Raw genomic sequence first — 20,659 nt, forward strand, 5'->3', positions numbered from 1 at the left:
CCAGGATGGTATAAGATTAAGACAGAAAGATTCTGAGTCCATCATGACTAGGGGGTTGCCACGTCTGCTCTGGGATGCCTCCTTCTGCACTACTTTTTCTCAAGAAAGCAGTAACTTCTATCTTGCTTCAAACACCATTATTTTATTTCTAGTCTCTGTTACTGGCAGATGAACACAATTCCTAAATGATATACATATTAATTGAAAATATTTTTGGATTTTAGGGTTAAATTTCTAGATCTATATAATGGCTTCTCTCTCTCTCTCACACACACACACACACACACACATACACACACACTTCAATTTGTAAGAAAAAACGAAGTGGCTATGTGAAGTTCTATTATTAACACATTTTGTGTGATTGCAAAGGATGACATTTGTAATGGGAACTGTAAGAAGACAAAAACTAAAGCATTACTCAATTATTTCACAGTATGGACTTAAAAAAGTAGAGCAAGAAAAGGAAACTATAGAAATGGAATGTAGTAATAGAATGTTAATAACAATTTTTTCTTTACTTTTTGCAGATTAGCTAAGATGAAGACAATTTTAATAGCAAAAGAAGGAGGAAAGATCTACAGAGCAGTCAGATGGAGTGGTAAGGATTAATCATTTTCTCTTCAGAAGGTGCCCTCAGTTCTCTTCATCTTTTAAGATCCAGCTCCTCTGTGAAGTTCTCTGAGAAACCCCCTCTACGAATTCACCTCTGTTTTTTATGAATTTTTAGAATCAGAACTAAGGTACAGTGAGGAAGGCATTTGTCTTAGGCACAGAATTTCAAAGTTGACTAAAGAGCTCAATAATCAAGATAAATATTTAAATACTACACTACAGCATGCAGGCAGGTCTCCTGTTTTTGTAAATATATTTTTAATTATACTTTGCTTTTATCTTTATTACAGAACTCAAATAGTGTTTTTTATAAACATCTTCTTTCAACAGCCCCATACTCACTTTTGTATTCTTCATGCAGCTACTACTCTGTTTTAAGCATAAAGACCTCCTAAAAATATCAAATTGGATCTATTGAAGGAATTTGCAAGAACATACTAGGGATTCTGGGGTTAAGTTTTCATCATTAAATTCAACTATAACAAAAGAATAATAGAGAATGATGAATGTTTTGAAAGTACTTATAAATTCAGTTCTTGGGAATATTACCTGACTACTCTGTGACTAAAATCCTGCCCAACTTGGAGAAATAGGGAATTGTAATACTACTTTACATTTATATAGTACTTGGCCTTACATAAAGTGCTTTCTTTTAATCCTCACCTTCATCCTTCAAGGTAAGTATTATTATTCCTATTTAATACAGACAAATTGAGAGGTTAATGACTTGCCCAAGGAGTTACAAGCAGAAAGTGGCAGAGCTGGGCTGGGGTTTTAACCCAGGTTTTCTGTATCAAAATCCCATCCCCTTCTTTTTCTCTGTACAATAAATTTTAGGATTGGCTGAGTGCAATCTTAAACAGCAGTATTTTACCAAGTGTACTCATTAATGATTAAAATTGTTTTGATTTTTATGTGTGTATGTTAGATGACATAAATTAACTCCTCTAGCGTAGAATCAAATGTTTTATGATTAAATGCAGAGACCTGCATATTGAAATATCAAAGAACAGGGGAAATTATGTAATACTTGAGTATGTTTCTAACTACAACTTTACTGTTAATGTGTGTGAAATTCTGCAAAGTACGTTAATCATACATGTTTGCTTCTTTATGAAAAGAAATGTTTGGGATGGTCTTTGAACTTTTCAGTTGAAAAAGATTATTCAATGAGAAATTAAAGTACCAAAGAGTTAAGAGTTAAGCTTAATGGATTTTTTTTTCATACTTAGGGGAAAAATCTATGACTATATTTTAAAACTCCATATGGTAATTAAATTTGTTTGAGAGTCTAAAACTGCTTCAAGTATTATTTCCATCAGTATATAATAAACACACAACCAAAATCCAAAATGTCTACTATTAACCAATCTAGTAGATTTCTTATAAAAATTATTTGTTCTCCCCATTGATTGCTGCCCAGAGAATTGAGAAACTTCAGTCTCCTTTTTATAAGTTGATATCTGAGTTCCAAGGAAAACCTCATTGTTAAGAAGAACCAGAACTCTCAAGAAATTCAGTCATTTATTTTGGTGAATTGAAACCAGTCATCAATTACTATTTATTGTATGTCCACAGGGTGAGTAGTCATTAAAGTGCCAAGTGATTTATTTGCATTATTCCAAGGATTTCTACGGGGAATCTGAAGACTTGCAGATGTCTTTTAAAGATGCAGAATGCTGTGTGCTTCTCTAATTTAAACAGCTCCCACTTGAAAATGAATTGAATAGTATGAATTGAATAGAGCTCTAGAGGTTTCTAACCCCAGAACTGACTTTTGAGCGAAGACCCCACTGGGAGCCAAGCGACAGGCCGACTGGTGGGCAGAATGGGGCCTCACCAGGGGCTTCTGGACAAGTCAAGCCCTTCCCGGACTGAAGCAGGGCCGACTTCAGCAATGGCGTCCCTAACCTGCCACCCCATCCCTGCCCTTCCCCCATCCCGCACTCCCACCCCCCACCCCCCACCCCCGGCTCACACCATCTCCCAGTCTCCGGGCCCCGACTCGTTCTCGCGAGATCCGAGCTACTGAGCGCTCGGGGCCTTTTCAAATCGGGATCCGTTACCGCTTCCCCGGCCGCCGCCATTGTCACGCTCGGAGCCTCTCTACGCAGGCGACCGAGGCGGAGGCAGTGGCGGCGGGATGGCGGACGCCGACAAGTCCGAGGTGTCCGGGGCCCCTGGCGACGACAGTCCGCATCAACAGCCCGCAGAGCCGCCAGGAGAGCCGCGGCGAGAACCGCACCCGCCTGAGAACGAGAAACAGCCTCCTCAGCACAGCAGCAGCTCCAATGGCGTTAAAATGTATTGTCTTTTCCTCCGGGGACCGGGACGAGGTGGGGGGCGGGAATTCGGCCTGAGGGGGCCGGAGGTCGGGTTGGGCGTCGGAGGATAACGGCTCTCGGGCCGTAGGCGACGGGAGGAGCAGGTGCAGCCGGGCCGCTCCCAGGCCCAACCCGTCTGCCACGGGCCCGGCGAGCTGGGGGGGTGCGGGTCGGGAGGGGGCCGCGTCCCCCTTCCCTTGGCAGCCGGAGACCACGGCTCACCCCCTCTTCCCTGACTTCGGCTGGAGAATCTGAGCAAAGCCACGGGCTGCTGGAAAACGGTCCCCCTTTAAAAGCTGGTAGTTGGTGTTCATCGCTAGGGAGTATCTAGGGATGACATCATCGGACATTTCCTCCTAACCACCTCGAACGTATTTCAAAGGAATATCCCCATATCTCCCCGGCCTGGTGCTGAGCTTTATAAATTCAATTGTTTTCTAAAGTAAGCAGTCACTTCTGAACAGATATACACCAAGAGGAAGTTTAATAATGCCTGTGAGGCTGAATCCATTGTTATCCTTGAATTGGAAGAGTCACTTTAAAAAGGGAAATGTGCCTTGCTCCTAGCACCCTTCCCGGCCCCCACATGTTTGTCAACCCTGCAGGCTATTTTTTAAAGACAGTAGGTGATGGTAGGTTCTTAAAGGCAAAGTAAGATTTTTTTTTTTTTAGTTGAAGGAAATCCACTACTTTTAAGGTTGCAGCTGTCATTAGAGCCTATGAAGAATTTAGTTGACTCGAATTCATAATAATTTCTAGTTACTATAATGAAATGTTATGATCCCCTTTGTTCTTGTTATATGAGAGGATATGAAGTCAGGCAGTTATTTGCATATGCCCAGCTCTTTAAACTTAAAGTTGAAAGTATGTTGTTATTTAGTGAAAACATCGTTTTCTTTCTCAATTATTTCTTGGAGTAGAAAGCAGTGAACATACGCTCACACTGAAATAGACCATGGACATATTCTTTTCTTTTGTATAAAAATATTTGAAATGGTGTAGTAAATCTGGACGGGTCTTTTTAAGGGTTGGTTGCAGATAAGCCATCTCTACCAGCTGGGTTGGTTATGACACTCTTGCTCTCATTTGGGTTTGAATAGAATAGGCAGTATCTTTAGGCAGAATAGAGTTGAGGGTATAAAAGATTCTGTCTCCTAGGAGTTTGTTCATGGTGAAATATGGTGCACCTCAGTAACTGAGGAACCCAAAGTGACTGAAGCACTGCCTACCATGCTTATGAATGTGTGGGCTTTCAGGGATTTGGCATCATAAATGTGAATGAAAACCAGTGAAATGATAAATTTAAAATGTGCTTTGGAAAAGTACTTAAACATGGGTCTGCCACCCTTTTCTCCTGAACAGAAAGTACAGGCTTGAATTACAGAGAGAAGCCCTTCTATACTTGGATGGGATCAATGCAGCAATAGTGTTAGAACAAGTAAAGCTGGTTTCTAAACCTCCATCAAACCTAAACATCTCTACTCCCTTTTAAAGTCTCTGTAGTTTAGCTAGACAGGAGAGGAGAGGGGTGGGAAAAGAATCGCTATAACTTCTAATTGAGGAAAAGGAAAATACAAGGTAAAGAAATTAAGATATGTTACTAGTAAATTCAAATGCACATCCTTTTTATATTGCTTATAATTCATCTCTCTCCTATCTTCTTTCCTAAGAAGTTGAGTGAAGAGGCCAGTTTACTCTCAGGGGCTTCTTGTACTGCCTATTCCATAAAAACATATAATGGTTCAGCATGTCACTTACACTGAATACCTAACAACCTTTTCTTGACCCTGTGACCCAACGGGAGGAGTTAACAACCCAACGCATAAACTTCAGTTGATTTTCCATATGTTTTTAATGATAAGAATACATAGAGATGATAAAAATTACCAAATACTGCCTTGAAAAATCTGTATTGCTTAGATGTGAACACAGCTTCTTGTTATCAAGATTGAAATGATTTTTGCTGAGATTAATCCATAGTCATTGAGGATGGAAACCACTATGTCTTATTCATCTTTGTATGCTTCAAAGGGCCCGGGAGTTCGTGGTCATATTCATATCTTTTGACAAAAAATTAAAGATGTTTCCCTAGGTGTAGTGGTTTTTTTTTTTTTGTGCCAAATGGTATACTAGCTCTGTTTTTCTTAAGTGATTAGGAGGAAAAATAGTATTGTTATAACTCCTTATTATTCGAATGTGATTGAGTATGTAGAGATTAAGAGTTACAATAGAGTCTAGGATAAAATATTAAACATTGCACTAAGGTAAAGTAGTTCGAGTTGTCTTTTATATCCTAGTAGTAAAGAATAGAACTGGGCTTAATTTTGGATCTCATACTATAGCTTTATGTTTTTAGAATCATACTAAAACTATTTCTCATTTGATGTTAAATATTGAGTTTTCAGAAATTTATATTATAATTTGGGTAGGTATAAATCAGTCTAAAGAGGAGAAAACATGTTTGTGACTTAGAATAGCCATAGTCTGTACAACAGTAAGGCGATTACCAGAGGGAGGGGGGTTAGAAGAGGGTAAAGTGAGGATAAATGGTGATGGAAGGAGATTTGACTTGGGGTGGTGAACACACTACACAGTACACAGATGATGTATTATAGAATTGTACACCAGAAACATACAATTTTATTAACCAATGACACCCCAGTAAATTCAATAAAAATAAAAAAGGAATAGTCTCAGTGTATATTTCAAGTACATTAAGAGAAGTGTTTGCCTAAATGAGTAGTTTGGGAATTACTACGTGGAATTCTGGAAATAGTGCCAATATTTTGATATTATATAGCATTGTTTCCTTGAGTTTTTACATATATTCTTACTGTGTCTTCCATAATGTATTTAGAACATAGAAAGAGTGCAGAAATTGAGTAATTACAGCTTATTTTCTTAATCAGACCATACCCCTAACTCTAACTTGATCTGCCTTTCGTATACAGTCTTAATTTATGCATTGTAAATGAACAATTGCCATTTTCTGTATTGCAGCTATGTAGGCAAATAGTACTTGCTAGAGTTGGACAGATGAGATGATCACTTCCAGGCTGTGCCTTTTGTGATGAAAGACAATGTTTGACAGTAAAGGTGTTATGTCAAGGTCTGGAAAAATGGCAAAGCTAGTGTGGCCCTAATGTCTCCTAATTTTAGTAGTTTTTCTGGCAGACATCGGCACCATCTGACTGTTTGCTCACTCAAGAATTAATATTTATTGAGCATGTATTATGTGCAGTCACCATGCTAGATGCTGCTGATACCAGTGCATATAATTTTTGTTCTTGTAGAGTTTTACATACTCTATGGCTATGTTGTTGCCCACTCAGAAAAGTAATGTGTGAAAATGTCTGTATATCATGGAAGAAGCCACTAGAATAAGAGGTGTGTGTGGTACCCTGCAATGTGTAGATTCCCATGATTGCTCGGCTTAAAAGATAAGTTTTTCTGCCAGAAAAACTGCTAAAAAGTAGGAGACATTAGGGCCAAACTTGCTTTGCCACTTAGGTTTTTTAAAATTCTCATTGGTGCTGCTTTTAAATACTGCTTTCTTTTTCTATGCCATCATCTCATTATAGGTAACACTAACAAAAATGGCATGATTCTGTTAAGTACCCTATCCTAGTTTATAGGTTAAAACACAGAAGATATTGAGTATGAAAATATTAGGATATCTTAGTAGTTTTCTATGTTGATCAAAACTGAAAATAGAGAAAAATTTTGAGTCATGTTGGAGTGTATACCTACAGATATAGTTATAACTATGTATTTGAACTGTTTTTAAGCAACAGAGGAGAAAAGTTCTGGGAAGAAACTGTTAATCTTTAAGAAACGAACTTTTTCAGGGTATCATTTTGTAAATTAGTTTTCTAAGAGCTTGGAATAAGGCCCAGAAAGTTAATTCTCCATTAAAGGTGGCAGTTTTAACCTACTATAGGAATAAAATCACCCATTTCCCCTCTCCGTTCTAATAACATTTATTATGTATGTGATGGGGAAAAACTGGATGATTATTTGGATGCTGCAGCTATTTGATATGGAAAAAAAGGCTTCTGAAACGAGAATTTTGGTACTATGCCCAAATCCTTACTTTGCAATAGCATTGGGTAATTTCAAAGCCAGCAGTCTGACTCTCCAGCTGCTTTGCTGAGCGCTGACTTAGAGGAGGTTTTTATGAAGTGAAGTGATAAATACTGAATCTTTAATATAGACTTCTGTTTTGTTTTTAATTCATAGGGAGAATGATGAATCAGTGAAAGAAGAAAAATCTGAATTAAAAGAAAAATCAACAGGAAATAAGAAGGCCCATAGATTTCATCCTTATTCAAAAGACAAGAATTCGGGCACTGGGGAAAAGAAGGGTCCAAATCGTAACAGAGTTTTCATTAGCAACATCCCATATGACATGAAATGGCAAGCTATTAAAGATTTAATGAGAGAAAAAGGTAAACATCTTTGATAAATCCACTGTTTGTTGATCTTCATATGTAAGGGGAGGGAACTAAGCAAACTTTTTGTATACCTCTGAGCCTCACAGACTCAAAAAAATGATGTTTATTTCTTGACACATAAATTAATTAATCTTTTCCTCTTCTTTCACCTAACACATTTTCATCACAAGGTAGTATGGATAAATAAAGATTTTTTAAATGTTCTTTTTGTTATTTCAGTGGGATAGTAGTGAGCCAGCATATGCATGCCACCAAGAATTTGTTAAAAGTGATTGCTTTGTTTAGTTGAAGTTTTTATAGATTTTTAAAGGACTATTGCATTAGTTAAGCAATACATTTAGCTGTTAAAGTATGAATAATAAGGTCTGATTAATTTTTTTCCAAAAGCTGCTTTGTTACTATCTTGGTGGAGTCTGGAATCTGGCTGTGGAATTCATTTTGTTTGCATTGTCATGAATGCGATGATGCTGTCTCTGCAGTTCTATATTAAAATTGTGTTACTGCTGTTGCAGTTTTGTTTTCAGAATAACCAGAAAACCTTCATTTTATATGCACGGTTGGTTTTGGGGAAAAATAATTTTAATACTTGATTTTGTAAAAGTTAGTTTTGTTATCTTGAAAAATTGAGTTTTAACAGTCCTGCAAACTATGTACTTGGCTTTGAGGCTCATCTCTTCTAATAAATTTTTAAAAATTGCATTGGTGTATCTGTTGTAAGGTGACAACTATTTGATTGGTTTTATTCATTGACTTTATTTAGAAAGTGTGTGGCTTGCTGTGAAGCATGACTTGTAAATTTAGTTTGATGGCAAACATGATTGAAGACATTCAGGTAGGAAGTCACCTTAAAACAGCTGTTGTGTGTAGGCGACTAAAGTTATTTGAAAAGTGCTAATGTTGATGTTTTTAATATGATAGGCTAAGGGAACATTTGTATGTATATGTGCATTTGTTCACCAACTATATCATGCTGGCCAAAATATGATCTGTAGTATGAATTAGGTTAATATGGTTGTTAGCTTTTTTTAGAGAATGTGGATGATGTACATTTCTGAAAATTAGTTAAATTTACATAGTCATTGCAGGAGGTATGCTGGTCTGGTTTTGATTGTTGGTGAATAATAGGTGCTTTTCTGTAGAGTTGTGCACAGGTGTGCAGTAAAGCAAGATATTGGTGTTTAAATGTATTGTTTCTTGGTATCTTCCTTTTGTATGTCTTATGTAGTTGGTGAGGTTACATACGTGGAGCTCTTTAAGGATGCGGAAGGAAAATCAAGGGTAAGTGCTGTGGGCAGTAATCTGCTTGAGGTTTAAAAGTTCCTCAGCAGTTTACTTTTTGTATAATACTTGTACCAGTTTTTGGAAACTTAAGTTTCATTTTGTTTTACTTTATTATGCAAGATTTGAGGCTTTATACCAGCAAGTCTGACACAACACAAATCAAGCTAGCTGCCTGGAAGGGATGGGTTTTGTAAATGCTCATAAAGGGCACTCACGTTTCTAATACTCTTAAGGTAATGCTTCTTCTAGACAGTAGAATTTAATATAGGACTTTTTGTTGTGTTTTGATGTCTTCAAGGATATTTTTAAAGTCACTGAATTGATAATATTCCCTAAGAGTTCTATGAGAGGCATATAGCTTAAAGGTTGTCAATTCAGAATGTATGTTTGAAATTTATACTGAAAAAACTTAACTTGGTAGCCTACAGGACTACATAAGAGGCAGTGCTCTGACCAATTGGTATGAGTGACATTGATGATTAAATTGACATAGAAGGAATTGGGTGATAGTTGATATTCATTTTTAGCAACAAGAAAGAATATACTGAAGAATACAATGGAAAGCTCTTAACAGTGTTTAATTTTATTAGCTAAAACCAGTTGGGTGCATGAAAAGTAAAAATTTTGTCATTACATTTAGTGGCACTTTGAGTAGTAGCAATAACAAGGAATTACTTTAAAAATGATACTACAAATTTGTTTCTTTAACATAGGTGATTTTTTATTTATGTTTTTAAAACTGAATGCTGTTAAATTGTGTGCAGCCAGTTTCCCCCGAGACCTTTGTTAAAAGTGAGATTAATATTTTGTTTTGATTTTAATAAAATTTAAAATTTAAAAACTATTTGTGCACAATACAGCTTGTGAAAATACTTGTAACTATGTAAGGACAATGTGAAGATAGATATAACGGAGGCTTCAATTATTTCTTTGAATTACTTTTGATTGAATTTGTGCAATGACATTACATTAGTTTTAACTTAAGGAAGAGTCATCTAAAAGGTGCTTCAAGCTTGTTACACTAGATCCTACTATCTTAAATACATATGTTTAAAAGTATACAGAAAATTTGTGGTCACTTGCCTTTTATGTTCTGGAGGTATAAAGACAATAAAAATCATTGTATTAATTGATTGCTTTTAATGATTTAAATGTCATATTCTACCATTAACTTCGTCTATTGATAAAACTTTTTTTCTTTTACATATATTGACAAATCTACCTGGATATAGGGTTGTGGGTAAGAAATTTTTTTTAAGTATCTTAAGTCAAATTTAAACTTCTGGTTGTAAAAAAATAATCTTAGTACATAAAAATCCCCCCCGCCCCCATTTTTCTTCCCCAATTAAGTGTGGTCGAATTTAAAGATGAAGAATTTGTAAAGAAAGCACTAGAAACCATGAACAAATATGATCTTAGTGGAAGACCCCTGAATATTAAAGAGGTAAGAGTGCTTGTATTTGGAATTTTAAACATTTGAATATAAGGACATGTTTTCTTTGGATTTTCATATTTGGTAATGTATTTATCTGACTACTACTTTTTTTTTAGCATAAATGCTTATTAAAACATATTGATGATAATTTTGCTTGCTTTTACATGATTTTCTATTTGCCCTTAAGCAGTTATCATATATATTGATATGCTCCAAATTATTATAAGCAGATGTACATGATTTAAAGATATTCAGGACTCAGAAATGTAAAGATGACACACTTTAATTACTATACACATACTCAGTTTTTAGGTTGTGGTGTTTAATTTGGAAAATATAGTAGATATTCTTGTAGTTGATAATCAGAGTTTGCTTAATAGTGTAAATAACTTATGGATTTGAATAAAATTGATATTCACCTTCAATAAAATTAACCTGGTATTGTACCAGATTAAAACTTAAGAAAAGTTATGTCTATTAGTGAAATTTATAACTAACTAGAACTTGGAAATCCTAAAATGGAGATGTGTCCTTTGTATGGTACTGTTACCAAATGTAAATATTTTGATAAAAGATTGATCAAGAGATACATTATAAAACTGTTACAGTTAGGTGTAATTGAACTTACAAATAATTAGCTTGAATAGCAGTCATCTTCCAGTCTTCCTTTAGTTCATATTGTTAATCGTACCTGAATAGTTTGGTCACAGACCAGTTATGTATATATGCTTGCTAAAGTTTGTATTAAAAAAGGACAAAGGATATAACTTTGGGACCCTGAAGAGTCCCACTAGCATGAATGTTAATCGTTGATAGTAGGGCAGTACTGTCAGTGATAGTTTAACTTAGTGATTTGACTCCTAGTTCTGTCACTTTCTAGCTGTGTGAGTAGGCATGCTACTTATTCTCTACACCTTAGTAATGATAATGGTACTACAGATAATACTTAACCAGTAGGGTTTTTATGAGGATTAAATGAGGTACATGGTAAAGAACTCAGTCTGTGGCATATGAGAATCTGTATGACCCAGGGCAAATTACATAATGTCTCCTTTTTTTTTTTTAAATATCACTGTAATGGGAATGGCGATAAGCGTTAAAAGGAGTTAAAGAGTTTATATATATAAAAACATTCAATAAATGTTAGCTATTTCTTTTAATTGTGATATTATATAAAGTACTTAACATAGTGTGCAAAATATTGTAATTACATAATAAATGTTAACTGTAATAATAATTATGATTGTTGTTATTCCTATCCAATGTGAGAATGTTCCTGGTCATTGTTCTCCTGTCCCTGATTATGAGGTGATAATGCAGTAGTTCTATTCTCCCTTCTCTGCAAGAGATACAAGACCCCTGGTGGATGCCAGAAACCAGGGATAGTACTGAACACTAAATATACTGTACTTTTTCCTATACATTCATACCTTTTCAATTAAATGAAGCACTGTACAGCTTCCCTTGGGCATATTTGAATTGCCAGCATCAGTACTCTTGCACTTTGGGGCCATTATTAAGTAAAATAAGGGCTACTTGAACACATGCACTGTGATACTATGATAGCTGATCCAATAACCTAGGTAGCTACGAAGTGACTAAAGGGTGGGTAGTGTATACAGTGCAGATGACACTGGACAAAGGGATGAGTCATGTCCCAGGCAGACAGTGTGAGACAACACGATTTCATCACACTACTTAGGGGGGCACACAATTTAAAACTTACAAATTGTTTATTTCTGGAATTTTTCATTTAATATTTGTGGGCTGTGGTTAACAAGGGGTAACTGAAGCCAAGGCAAGTGAAACCATGGATAAGCAGGCACTGCTATATCTTAAAATGAAAGGCCATGTTACCAACATAAACAAGTATCCCAAATTCCTTTATTTGCATCAGCTTCTGAATTCCTCTAATTCTGTTTGAGCCTGGGGGTTTATTTGTTTGTTTGTTTGTTTATTTTTGTGACTGGAAAGTAGGTAATTGATGGAGAAAATTTAGACTCTTACGCTCTGTGCAAGACATTTATTAGGTTGGCCAAAAAGTCTGCATGGTTTTTTCCATGAAATAAAGATACATTTTTCATTTTCACTAATAAATATTGATTTGGATATTTTTGAGTATGTCAGCTATCTCTCCCACATGGTATAATGTTGATTGTTCTCAATGTTTCACTTTGATCGCTATCAACTTCAACTGGTTTGACTGTGGAGCATTGTCTAACAAGAAATCTCTAGCATGAAACTTTACAAACCAATTTTGACATGTTTGATCAGTCATAGCACCTTCTCCATACACTGCACAAATCTTTTTTTGCATTTCAGTTGCATTTCTACCTTTTTTGAAATAATAAAGCATAATATGCCAAAAATGTTGCATATTTTCTTCCATCTTTAGTGCTAAAATGGCTACACAAAAATTCACCAATTTTAATGTTTTTTTTAAAACACATGCTGCTATGACACCTGTCACAATACAATCTAACAAAATTGTTTCGAATGAAGTTAAAGACAGCTAAGTGCTACTAGAGCCATCTTACAGAAAAAAACAAATGAACTTTTTGACCAACCCAATATTTAGTGGTTTTTATGTGTAAGCCAGGATCAGTGTTCCAAAAGTGTGTTTATATCCTAAATAATATCTGAAAGGGTGGCATTTGTACAATAACCACCCTCTGGGAAATAATTATTTTAAGGATTATGATTTGCTGTTTTACGATGTTTCTTACTCTTCAAAAGACAAGTACTATAGATTGTTGGTGTTTTCATTTCTAATTGGAAAAAAATTTATTGAGTGCTAAAGGCCAGGTCCATGTTGTTTGTATTGTTTTAAGTTTTAGCACATTGTACATCCTCAGTAATATTTCAGAGACCCTAGGGATAGATTTATATGATCCATGCCAATAGACGATACTTCCATTTTTAACCGCTAGAAGATAAAAAAATGGTGTAGTTTGACCAAACTAAATGATAAGGTGTTCTTTATTCAATTAGCTCTTTTGGATTAATATCACCAAAGGTCCCTTTTCTGGGAATATGATTTACAAATGGATGGCTGTGATTAGTGCAGAGAAGTACCACTGAGAGTCTGAGGAAAAACTTATTTCCAGTGTTCCTTTACAGATAGTAGAGCTGCACTTTTTCATGTAATTTGGGGAGGGGAGTTAATAGCAGTTGTAACCTTATTAAAGACTCTCTAATAGCTATAGTAGTCAGTGACTGGAAGGCTGACATCTAAGGGGAAAAGAGGAATAAAAACCATGTTATATAGAAGGTAATTTGTGTTATATAAATTGTATATATGTTTTATATATATGTGTATATATGTCACATATGTAAGACAAATCAAAACAAAAGCATAGTAATATGCTTTATTAATGTTAATATGTTTTATTAATGTTACAAACAAACAACTTATCTTAATAGTTCATGAAGCATTTATTCTGTGGCCTCCTCTACAGGTAACCACAATCCTAAATTTTATGTTTGTGCAAGATTCTGAAACCTTAAACCTGAAGCATTTATGATTTTATGGCATTCTTTAGAAACATTTATTTCTCTACTTCTATATTTCTTTTTATTCTTCATGGTAAAGAAACATATTGGAAGCCAGAATACTATTATTCTTGCATTCACTTCTTTACCTTCTCTTCTTCCAGCCTTCCTTGAGAATTTATTAAAGTCACCAAATTTTCTTTTTATTGGTATTCCCAGACAGGCCAGCAGAATAGAGCTGATGGTTACATATATCATAATTATTTGGTATTGCAGACGATAGTCTTATGTGTGTTTATATATTTTTTTTTTGTTTGTTTCTTGCGTTCCACCTAGTGAGATGAGTGAGAAGTACAGTTAAACTTGCTTTGCTTTCCTTTTAAAGTTAATGAAAAATAAAGCGTTTCTTTATTTTTTCATTTGGATGGTCTTTATTTGGACACTTAGCTTTTCTTTATTCTTTCCCTTCCCCCAATCTTAGATCATAATCATATTGAGGAAGGAAAGAGGTTGGAAGGTAGATAATTATATTTTGTTTTTTCAGGAATGAAATTTATACACTATCATAGTTCCCTTCTAACCCACTATTCCTGGATTTTATAACAATCTGTTCTGCTCTTGAAAAGCTTTGAATTAGTCTCTATTTGGCATTGCATTGGTCATCCAGTAGTGACAATTCACTAATTAGTACATTTGGGAAAGAAAAGAGTTACAGTAAGTATTTTGTTCCTGTTTGAGTTATATATATTTATGTATAGGTGCCATATACTTGCACACTAGTACAAAGGCAAAAGTAAACTAATTTCAAGTTCTTAAGTGACTTTAGTGATTGGAAAGAGGTATTTAATTGACATCCCTGGAGACTAATCTTTTGTCTGTCCACAGGTTTTTATGGGACTGAATTCTCTAGGTGAGAAAAAAGCTCACTCTTTAACAGGGCCAATAATTTGACCCAGATAGGATAGCTATTGGAGAATATGAAGTTGTTGCTTTAATTATGTAGACTTTCTAATGTATCTAGTGGCATTTAACATTCAATGTGTGTTATAGGATCCTGATGGAGAAAATGCTCGTAGGGCATTGCAACGAACAGGAGGATCATTTCCAGGAGGACATGTACCCGATATGGGATCAGGGCTGATGAATTTACCACCTTCCATTCTCAATAATCCAAACATTCCTCCTGAGGTTATCAGTAATTTGCAGGCTGGTAGACTTGGTTCCACAATTTTTGTTGCTAATGTAAGTTTAAGCTTTGGTCTAAAATTTTGTCATTCAGCTATCTAGCTCTAATGATGGGAATATTTGATTAGATGAATGGGTTATAAATTTATAGAACATTTAATTTTTAACTAAAGTAAGCCAAACATAAATTATTATAAACTCAAACCCAATTTAAGTTTTTATAAAATAAGGTTAGAGTATATATACAAGTATTTTGAATTTTTTTAAAAGAAAAAGAACTGTGGAATTTATAAACACTTGGCAGTTCTTGAAATTATTTACTTTTATGTGATTTTAATTCATATTGGTAAATGGATTTTTTTGCTTTAATACTTGATATTTGTGAATGTGCATGTTGTAATTGGTTTATCATTTGTTCTAAGCTTTTGAAAGTTAGTAATATCAATAGTACTTTCCAAAATCTGAATTTCTCCTAGTAAAAATAGATATGCAAATGTACAAAACAGGATTCAGTAAGTGAGAGATTATTTTGTAAATTTTAAAAAAGTTAAGGATAAGGAATAATGTAGATATAGCTTAACTGATTTTAAACAGTCTAAGATCTTTTTGTTTGAATATTATTTGATATATGTTTAACAAGAATTATAGTTCTTTATAGTTTTGAGAGTTTATAAAAGATTTGTTTATATTATTTGTAAGTGGGGAGAGGGGGTTTATTAGGTCCATAACTTTATATAATTTTATGTTAAGCTTGACTTCAAAGTTGGTTGGAAGAAGCTAAAGGAAGTGTTCAGCATAGCTGGAACTGTAAAGCGGGCAGATATTAAAGAAGACAAAGATGGCAAGAGCAGAGGAATGGGCACTGTCACTTTTGAACAAGCAATTGAAGCGGTTCAAGCAATTTGTATCCTGATTTACACTTTAGGATTATTTAATAAGGGTGAAGAAGCTTGCTACCATTTTGTGAAAGTCCTGGAATTTAAGGTTGCCTGGCTTAGAAATGTATATTAGACTTTAGTCTCCAGCACATCAAATTTTTTCTGTCCAAGTACTAAAGTCACTCTTAAAACTTGAATTAGCTATATTGTATAGGCCTGGTATGAACCTTTTTCTACTTTCTCTTCCTGCCACAATTAATTGTATGTGTATGTACTCTTGAAAGCTATGTAATCCAATTATGTACTACAGCTGCTTCAAATGAAGTCTTGTTAATTTTCTTTATTCAGTGGTTGAATGAAAAGATCACATTTTATACATAAAATCAAACTATAAAGCAAAGAATTAAAGTTTTCCTTTGAGTATATGGAAGAGACTAATACAAATGAATAAAATATTGAATATGTTGATTAAAATATTAAAGCTAGTCTGACTCTAAGATTATTAAAAATGTATATTCAAGTGTAATTTTATAGTTGTCTTAACTGGCTTTCCTTGACTGAACCAACAGCTATGTTCAATGGGCAGTTTTTGTTTGATAGACCTATGCATGTGAAAATGGTGAGTTCTTATATATCACTTCATGTCTCCAAACTTTTGAAATCTTTTCCCTGTTCTCCTCTACATTACAGATCTCTTTAGTTATATATTAAGCTTATAACAAACTTTTTTGCAATTAGGATGACAAGTCTGTCCCTCATGAAGACTACCGTTCACATGACAGTAAAACACCACAATTACCACGTAAGTAAAAGCCATTAGAAACAATGCAGAGTATTGTTTTTCAATTTTACTATGTGCTAAGCAGAACTTTTTGTTTTTGTGCCTAAATCCCAAGTTACTCAAAGTTTGGAGTTAGTTTGGAGTTACAGACATAGTTTGACATGATTGATTAGGATGATTGAGAAGATAAATGTGTGCCACTTTTTCTCATTTTGGTAGGTTTTCCCCATTATAAAAACATATACTAAAAATTTCCTCATTATAAAAATTTTGGTGAGGGGAGAAAAAGTCTTTGTAATTTTACCGCAAGTAACCTCCATTATAACATGTTTTTGGTATTTTTTCCAGTCTTTCTATGTATATCTTTTACATAGTTGAGAATTACTATATAATAATTTTATATCTTTTTGTTTAACAGAGTGTAAGTATTGTTCCATGTTGAAAATTCTTTCCAAATATGTTTATTGGTTGTATAATAGTCTCATATATGGATGCTCCATAACTATTCCACTGTTACGTATATTTAGGTGTTCTAACTTTTTTCCATTTAATCACCAACACAGTAATTCATGTTCTTTTGTATACAAACCTTTGATATGTTTTTCATTATCTCCTTAAAGTAGATAATCCTGAAGTAGATTTACAGGTTCTCAAGGTATGCTCATTGATCAATGTTATCAAAATGTTTTCCAAAGGATTGCGAAGCCACAATGTAATGTACTTAACACCTGCCACTCAATACTGCATTTGTACAATGAGGGTGATAATAATGCCTACTTTATGGGATTGGCATGAGTATGGCCTGAGTTAGTACATGAAGCTCTTAGCGCAGTTCTTGCATAATATAAGCACTCAATAAATACTAGCTCTTGTTCTTACTCTTTTATGATACCTTCTCTGGTTATTATTAAATATTTTAATATTTTAAGTGTACAGCCAAAGTTAAAATTACTCATGTAGCTCTCACAGGCCATATTTGTCTTAGATGATTTTTCTTTAAAATAAAACTTTATAGATAAAGTTGAGATTATTCCACTCCCCTGTTCAAACCCCACCAGATACCTTACCTTGAGAAAACAACCTATGATGAATACAATGTTTATTTTTTAGGTTTTAATAATTTGATTACACATTTACATATTTATAAACATTATATGGAATTGTTCTGCTGAATTTAAAATTTGGTATGTGACATTGTATTATATATATTGTCCTGCTACTTGCTGTTTTTAGTTTAACATTTTTTTGGATTCTTTATGTTGATACAAGTAGTTCTAATTATTTTATCTCTTAATACCACATTTTATATATTTTTCTGTTTTTTAGTTATTCTAATTTTTGTTACAACTATTATTAAGTTAGGGAGTGTGTGTTGTTTTTGTAGTAAGATGATCTGTTCTATCAGTGTTTGCTAGAATTATGTACAGAACAGTCTGGCCATGGTGTATATTTTTGGGGAGGATTTTAAATTACTGATTGTTCACATTTTCTATTGCACCTTGAGTCAATTTTAGTTATTTTAATTTTTTCTAAGAATTTTACCATTTTTGTCCATTTTTAGATTTATTGGCATAAAATAGTCTCTTAAATTTCTGCCTTATCTGTGGCTCTCTCTTTTAAGTTTCGAAGGTTTGCAACTTCTCTTTTTCTGTTGGTCAGTTTTGCTTGCAGGAGTGTCCAACCTTGTGGTGTCTCTGCGCCACACTGGAAGAAGTGTTGTCTTGGGCCACACATTAAATATTGGTAAATGGTGAATATTGTGACATGTAATCACAAAAACATCTCATAATGTTATAAGGAAATTTACAATTTTGTGTTGGCCCACATTCATAGCCATCCTGGGTACCATGCCACAGGTTGGACACACCTGGTAGAGGTTTGTCAGTTTTATTAGGGCTTTCAAAGTAAATTTTGTTTTCTGTTTCTTAATTTCTGTTCTAAGCTTCATTATTTTCTTCTGTCTATTACTTTGGGTTTAGTCTCTTATTTTTTCCTAACCTTTTAAGTTGAATATTTCACTAATTGGCAGCTCCTGTTTTCTAATGTAAGCAGTTAATGACTACAAATTTAGCCATTATGCCCAAGCTTTGTTATGGAGTATATCTATTGTGATTTAATTTTTATTAAACAACCATTATGATTTTTTCTTACACCATGTATTTTTGAATTCCAAATGTATGGGTTTTTTTTTTCCTCTTAACTATTTTTTAACTTAACAACATGACCAGAGAAGATGATCTGTATCATTGTGATTCTTTGGAATTAATTTTGAACTTTGCATTTTGGCCTGATATGTAGCACATTTTTATAAATATTCCAGGTGTGGTGGTGAGTGCAGTGTTCTGTATATATCCAGTAAATCAAGTTTTTAAATAATTTAAATGTTGTTATATCTCTTCTACCAAAATGGTGGATTTGTATATTTTTTCTGTTGGTTTTACTTTAAGTATTTGAAAGCTAACTTAGTAGGTGCATCCAACTTTAGAAAATACATGTTTATATAGTAATCAAAATTTTATCATTATAGAGTGATTTTATTTTTAGTAACTACTTTTAAGTCTTTTTTTCTAATAATGTAGATACAACTTTGTTTTTTTAATCCACATTTATTGATTTAGTTGGATTCATTCCCATTATCTTATTTTTTCTCCTGTTTTGCTCTCTTTTAGTGGTTATCCTAGAAATTTTAATATGTCTTTATAAAGTCTCTAGTTAATGTAATTATTTTTTTACTCAATAGTAGAGTGTCCTTTGAATGCTTTTATTCTAATCACTTTTCTCCTGAAATATATGCTATTATTGCTCAGTGCTTTATTTCTTTTTTTATTGTTGTTCAAGTAGAGTTGTCTCCATTTTCTCTCCACCACTGTTTCCCAACCCACCCACCCCCACCTCCCACTCTCAATCCTACCCCGTTTGGCTTTGTCCATGGGTCCTTTATACATGTTCTGTTGCAACCTTTCCCCTGCTTCCCCCATTATCTCCCTCCCCTCTGGGTACTGTCAGTTTGTTCTTTATTTCAGTGTCTCTGGTTATATTTTACTTGCTTGTTTGTTTTGTTGATTAGGTTCCATTTGTAGGTGAAATTATATGGTACTTGTCTTTCACTGCCTGGCATATTTCACTTAGCATAATGCTCTCCAGATCCATCCATACTGTCATGAAGGGTAGGAGCTCCTCCTATCTTTTTGCTGCATAGTATTCCATTGTGTAAATGTACCACAGTTTTTGGATCCACTCGTTTACTGATGGGCACTTAGGTTGCTTCCAGCACTTGGCTATTGTAAAGTGTGCTGCTGTGAACATTGGGGTGCAGAGGTTCTTTTGAATTGGTGTTTCAGGGTTCTTAGGATATACTTCTAGCAGTGAAATTGCTAGATCAAAAGGCAGTTCCATCTTTAGTTTTTTGAAGAAATTCCAAACTGTTTTCCACAGTGGCTGCACCAGTCTGCATTCCTGCCAACAGTGCCCTAGCGTTCCCTTTTCTCCACAGCCTCGCCAGCCCTTGTTTGTTGATTTGATTATGATGGCCATTCTGACTGGTGTGAAGTGGTATCTCATTGTGGTTTTAATTTGCATCTCTCTGATGGCTAGTGATGCCGAACATCCTTTAATATGTCCCTGGGCCCTGTGTATGTCCTCCTTGGAGAAGTGTCTATTCACGTCCTTGGCCCATTTTTAATTGGATTGTTGTCTTCCTGGTGTGGAGTCATGTAAGTTCTTTATGTATTTTGGAGATCAAACTCTTGTCTGAGGTATCATTGCTCAGTGTTTTATTTCTGTATTGTTTTATAAAAAAATTCTACAAGTCAGTCATTATTATTTACCATTTTTTGTCTCATCATTTCTCTTTTCCTAGACCCAGGCACTACTTTTCCCCCTTGAAACATATATTTTAAAAGCTCTCTCAGTGAGGATCTGTTAGTAAATTCTCACAATTTTGATTTTTCTATATTTTGAAAGATAGTTTCACTGGTTATCTAGTTTAAGATGGGTGGTTCTTTTCTCTTGGCACTTTGAAAATATTACAGAGTCATCTGGCTTCCATTGTTGCTATAGGTCAGTTATCTGTTGAATTTTTTTTTTTTAATAGGTAGGCTGTGTTCTTCAAGTAGCTGATTTTAAGATCTTTGTCTTTGGGATGCAGTTTTGCAACAGTATGGGCGTGGATTACTATTTGTTGTGCTTTCATAATTTGGATACTCACTTTTAAA

The 20,659-nt window shown here is 34.4% G+C and overlaps 1 protein-coding gene across 1 annotated transcript in view; it reads left to right on the forward strand.

Moving 5' to 3' along the window:
* Positions 1 to 2,631: 2,631 nt before the first annotated feature.
* The window catches only part of MYEF2 (myelin expression factor 2), a 31,353-nt gene continuing 13,325 nt past the window's right edge, over positions 2,632 to 20,659 (forward strand). Inside the window, exons 1-9 of the mRNA XM_054565461.1 lie at positions 2,632 to 2,919; positions 7,179 to 7,387; positions 8,619 to 8,671; positions 9,907 to 9,914; positions 10,025 to 10,118; positions 14,652 to 14,843; positions 15,537 to 15,690; positions 16,234 to 16,283; positions 16,403 to 16,466. Of these exons, the coding sequence (XP_054421436.1) occupies positions 2,759 to 2,919; positions 7,179 to 7,387; positions 8,619 to 8,671; positions 9,907 to 9,914; positions 10,025 to 10,118; positions 14,652 to 14,843; positions 15,537 to 15,690; positions 16,234 to 16,283; positions 16,403 to 16,466 (985 nt within the window). The 5' untranslated portion in view covers positions 2,632 to 2,758. The remainder of the gene's footprint in view (positions 2,920 to 7,178; positions 7,388 to 8,618; positions 8,672 to 9,906; positions 9,915 to 10,024; positions 10,119 to 14,651; positions 14,844 to 15,536; positions 15,691 to 16,233; positions 16,284 to 16,402; positions 16,467 to 20,659) is intronic.

This window comes from Pteronotus mesoamericanus, unplaced genomic scaffold (genome assembly GCF_021234165.1).
Source record: "Pteronotus mesoamericanus isolate MK-2021 breed Mesoamerican mustached bat unplaced genomic scaffold, CSHL_Meso_final contig_164, whole genome shotgun sequence".
NCBI classification, from domain to species: Eukaryota; Metazoa; Chordata; class Mammalia; order Chiroptera; family Mormoopidae; genus Pteronotus; species Pteronotus mesoamericanus.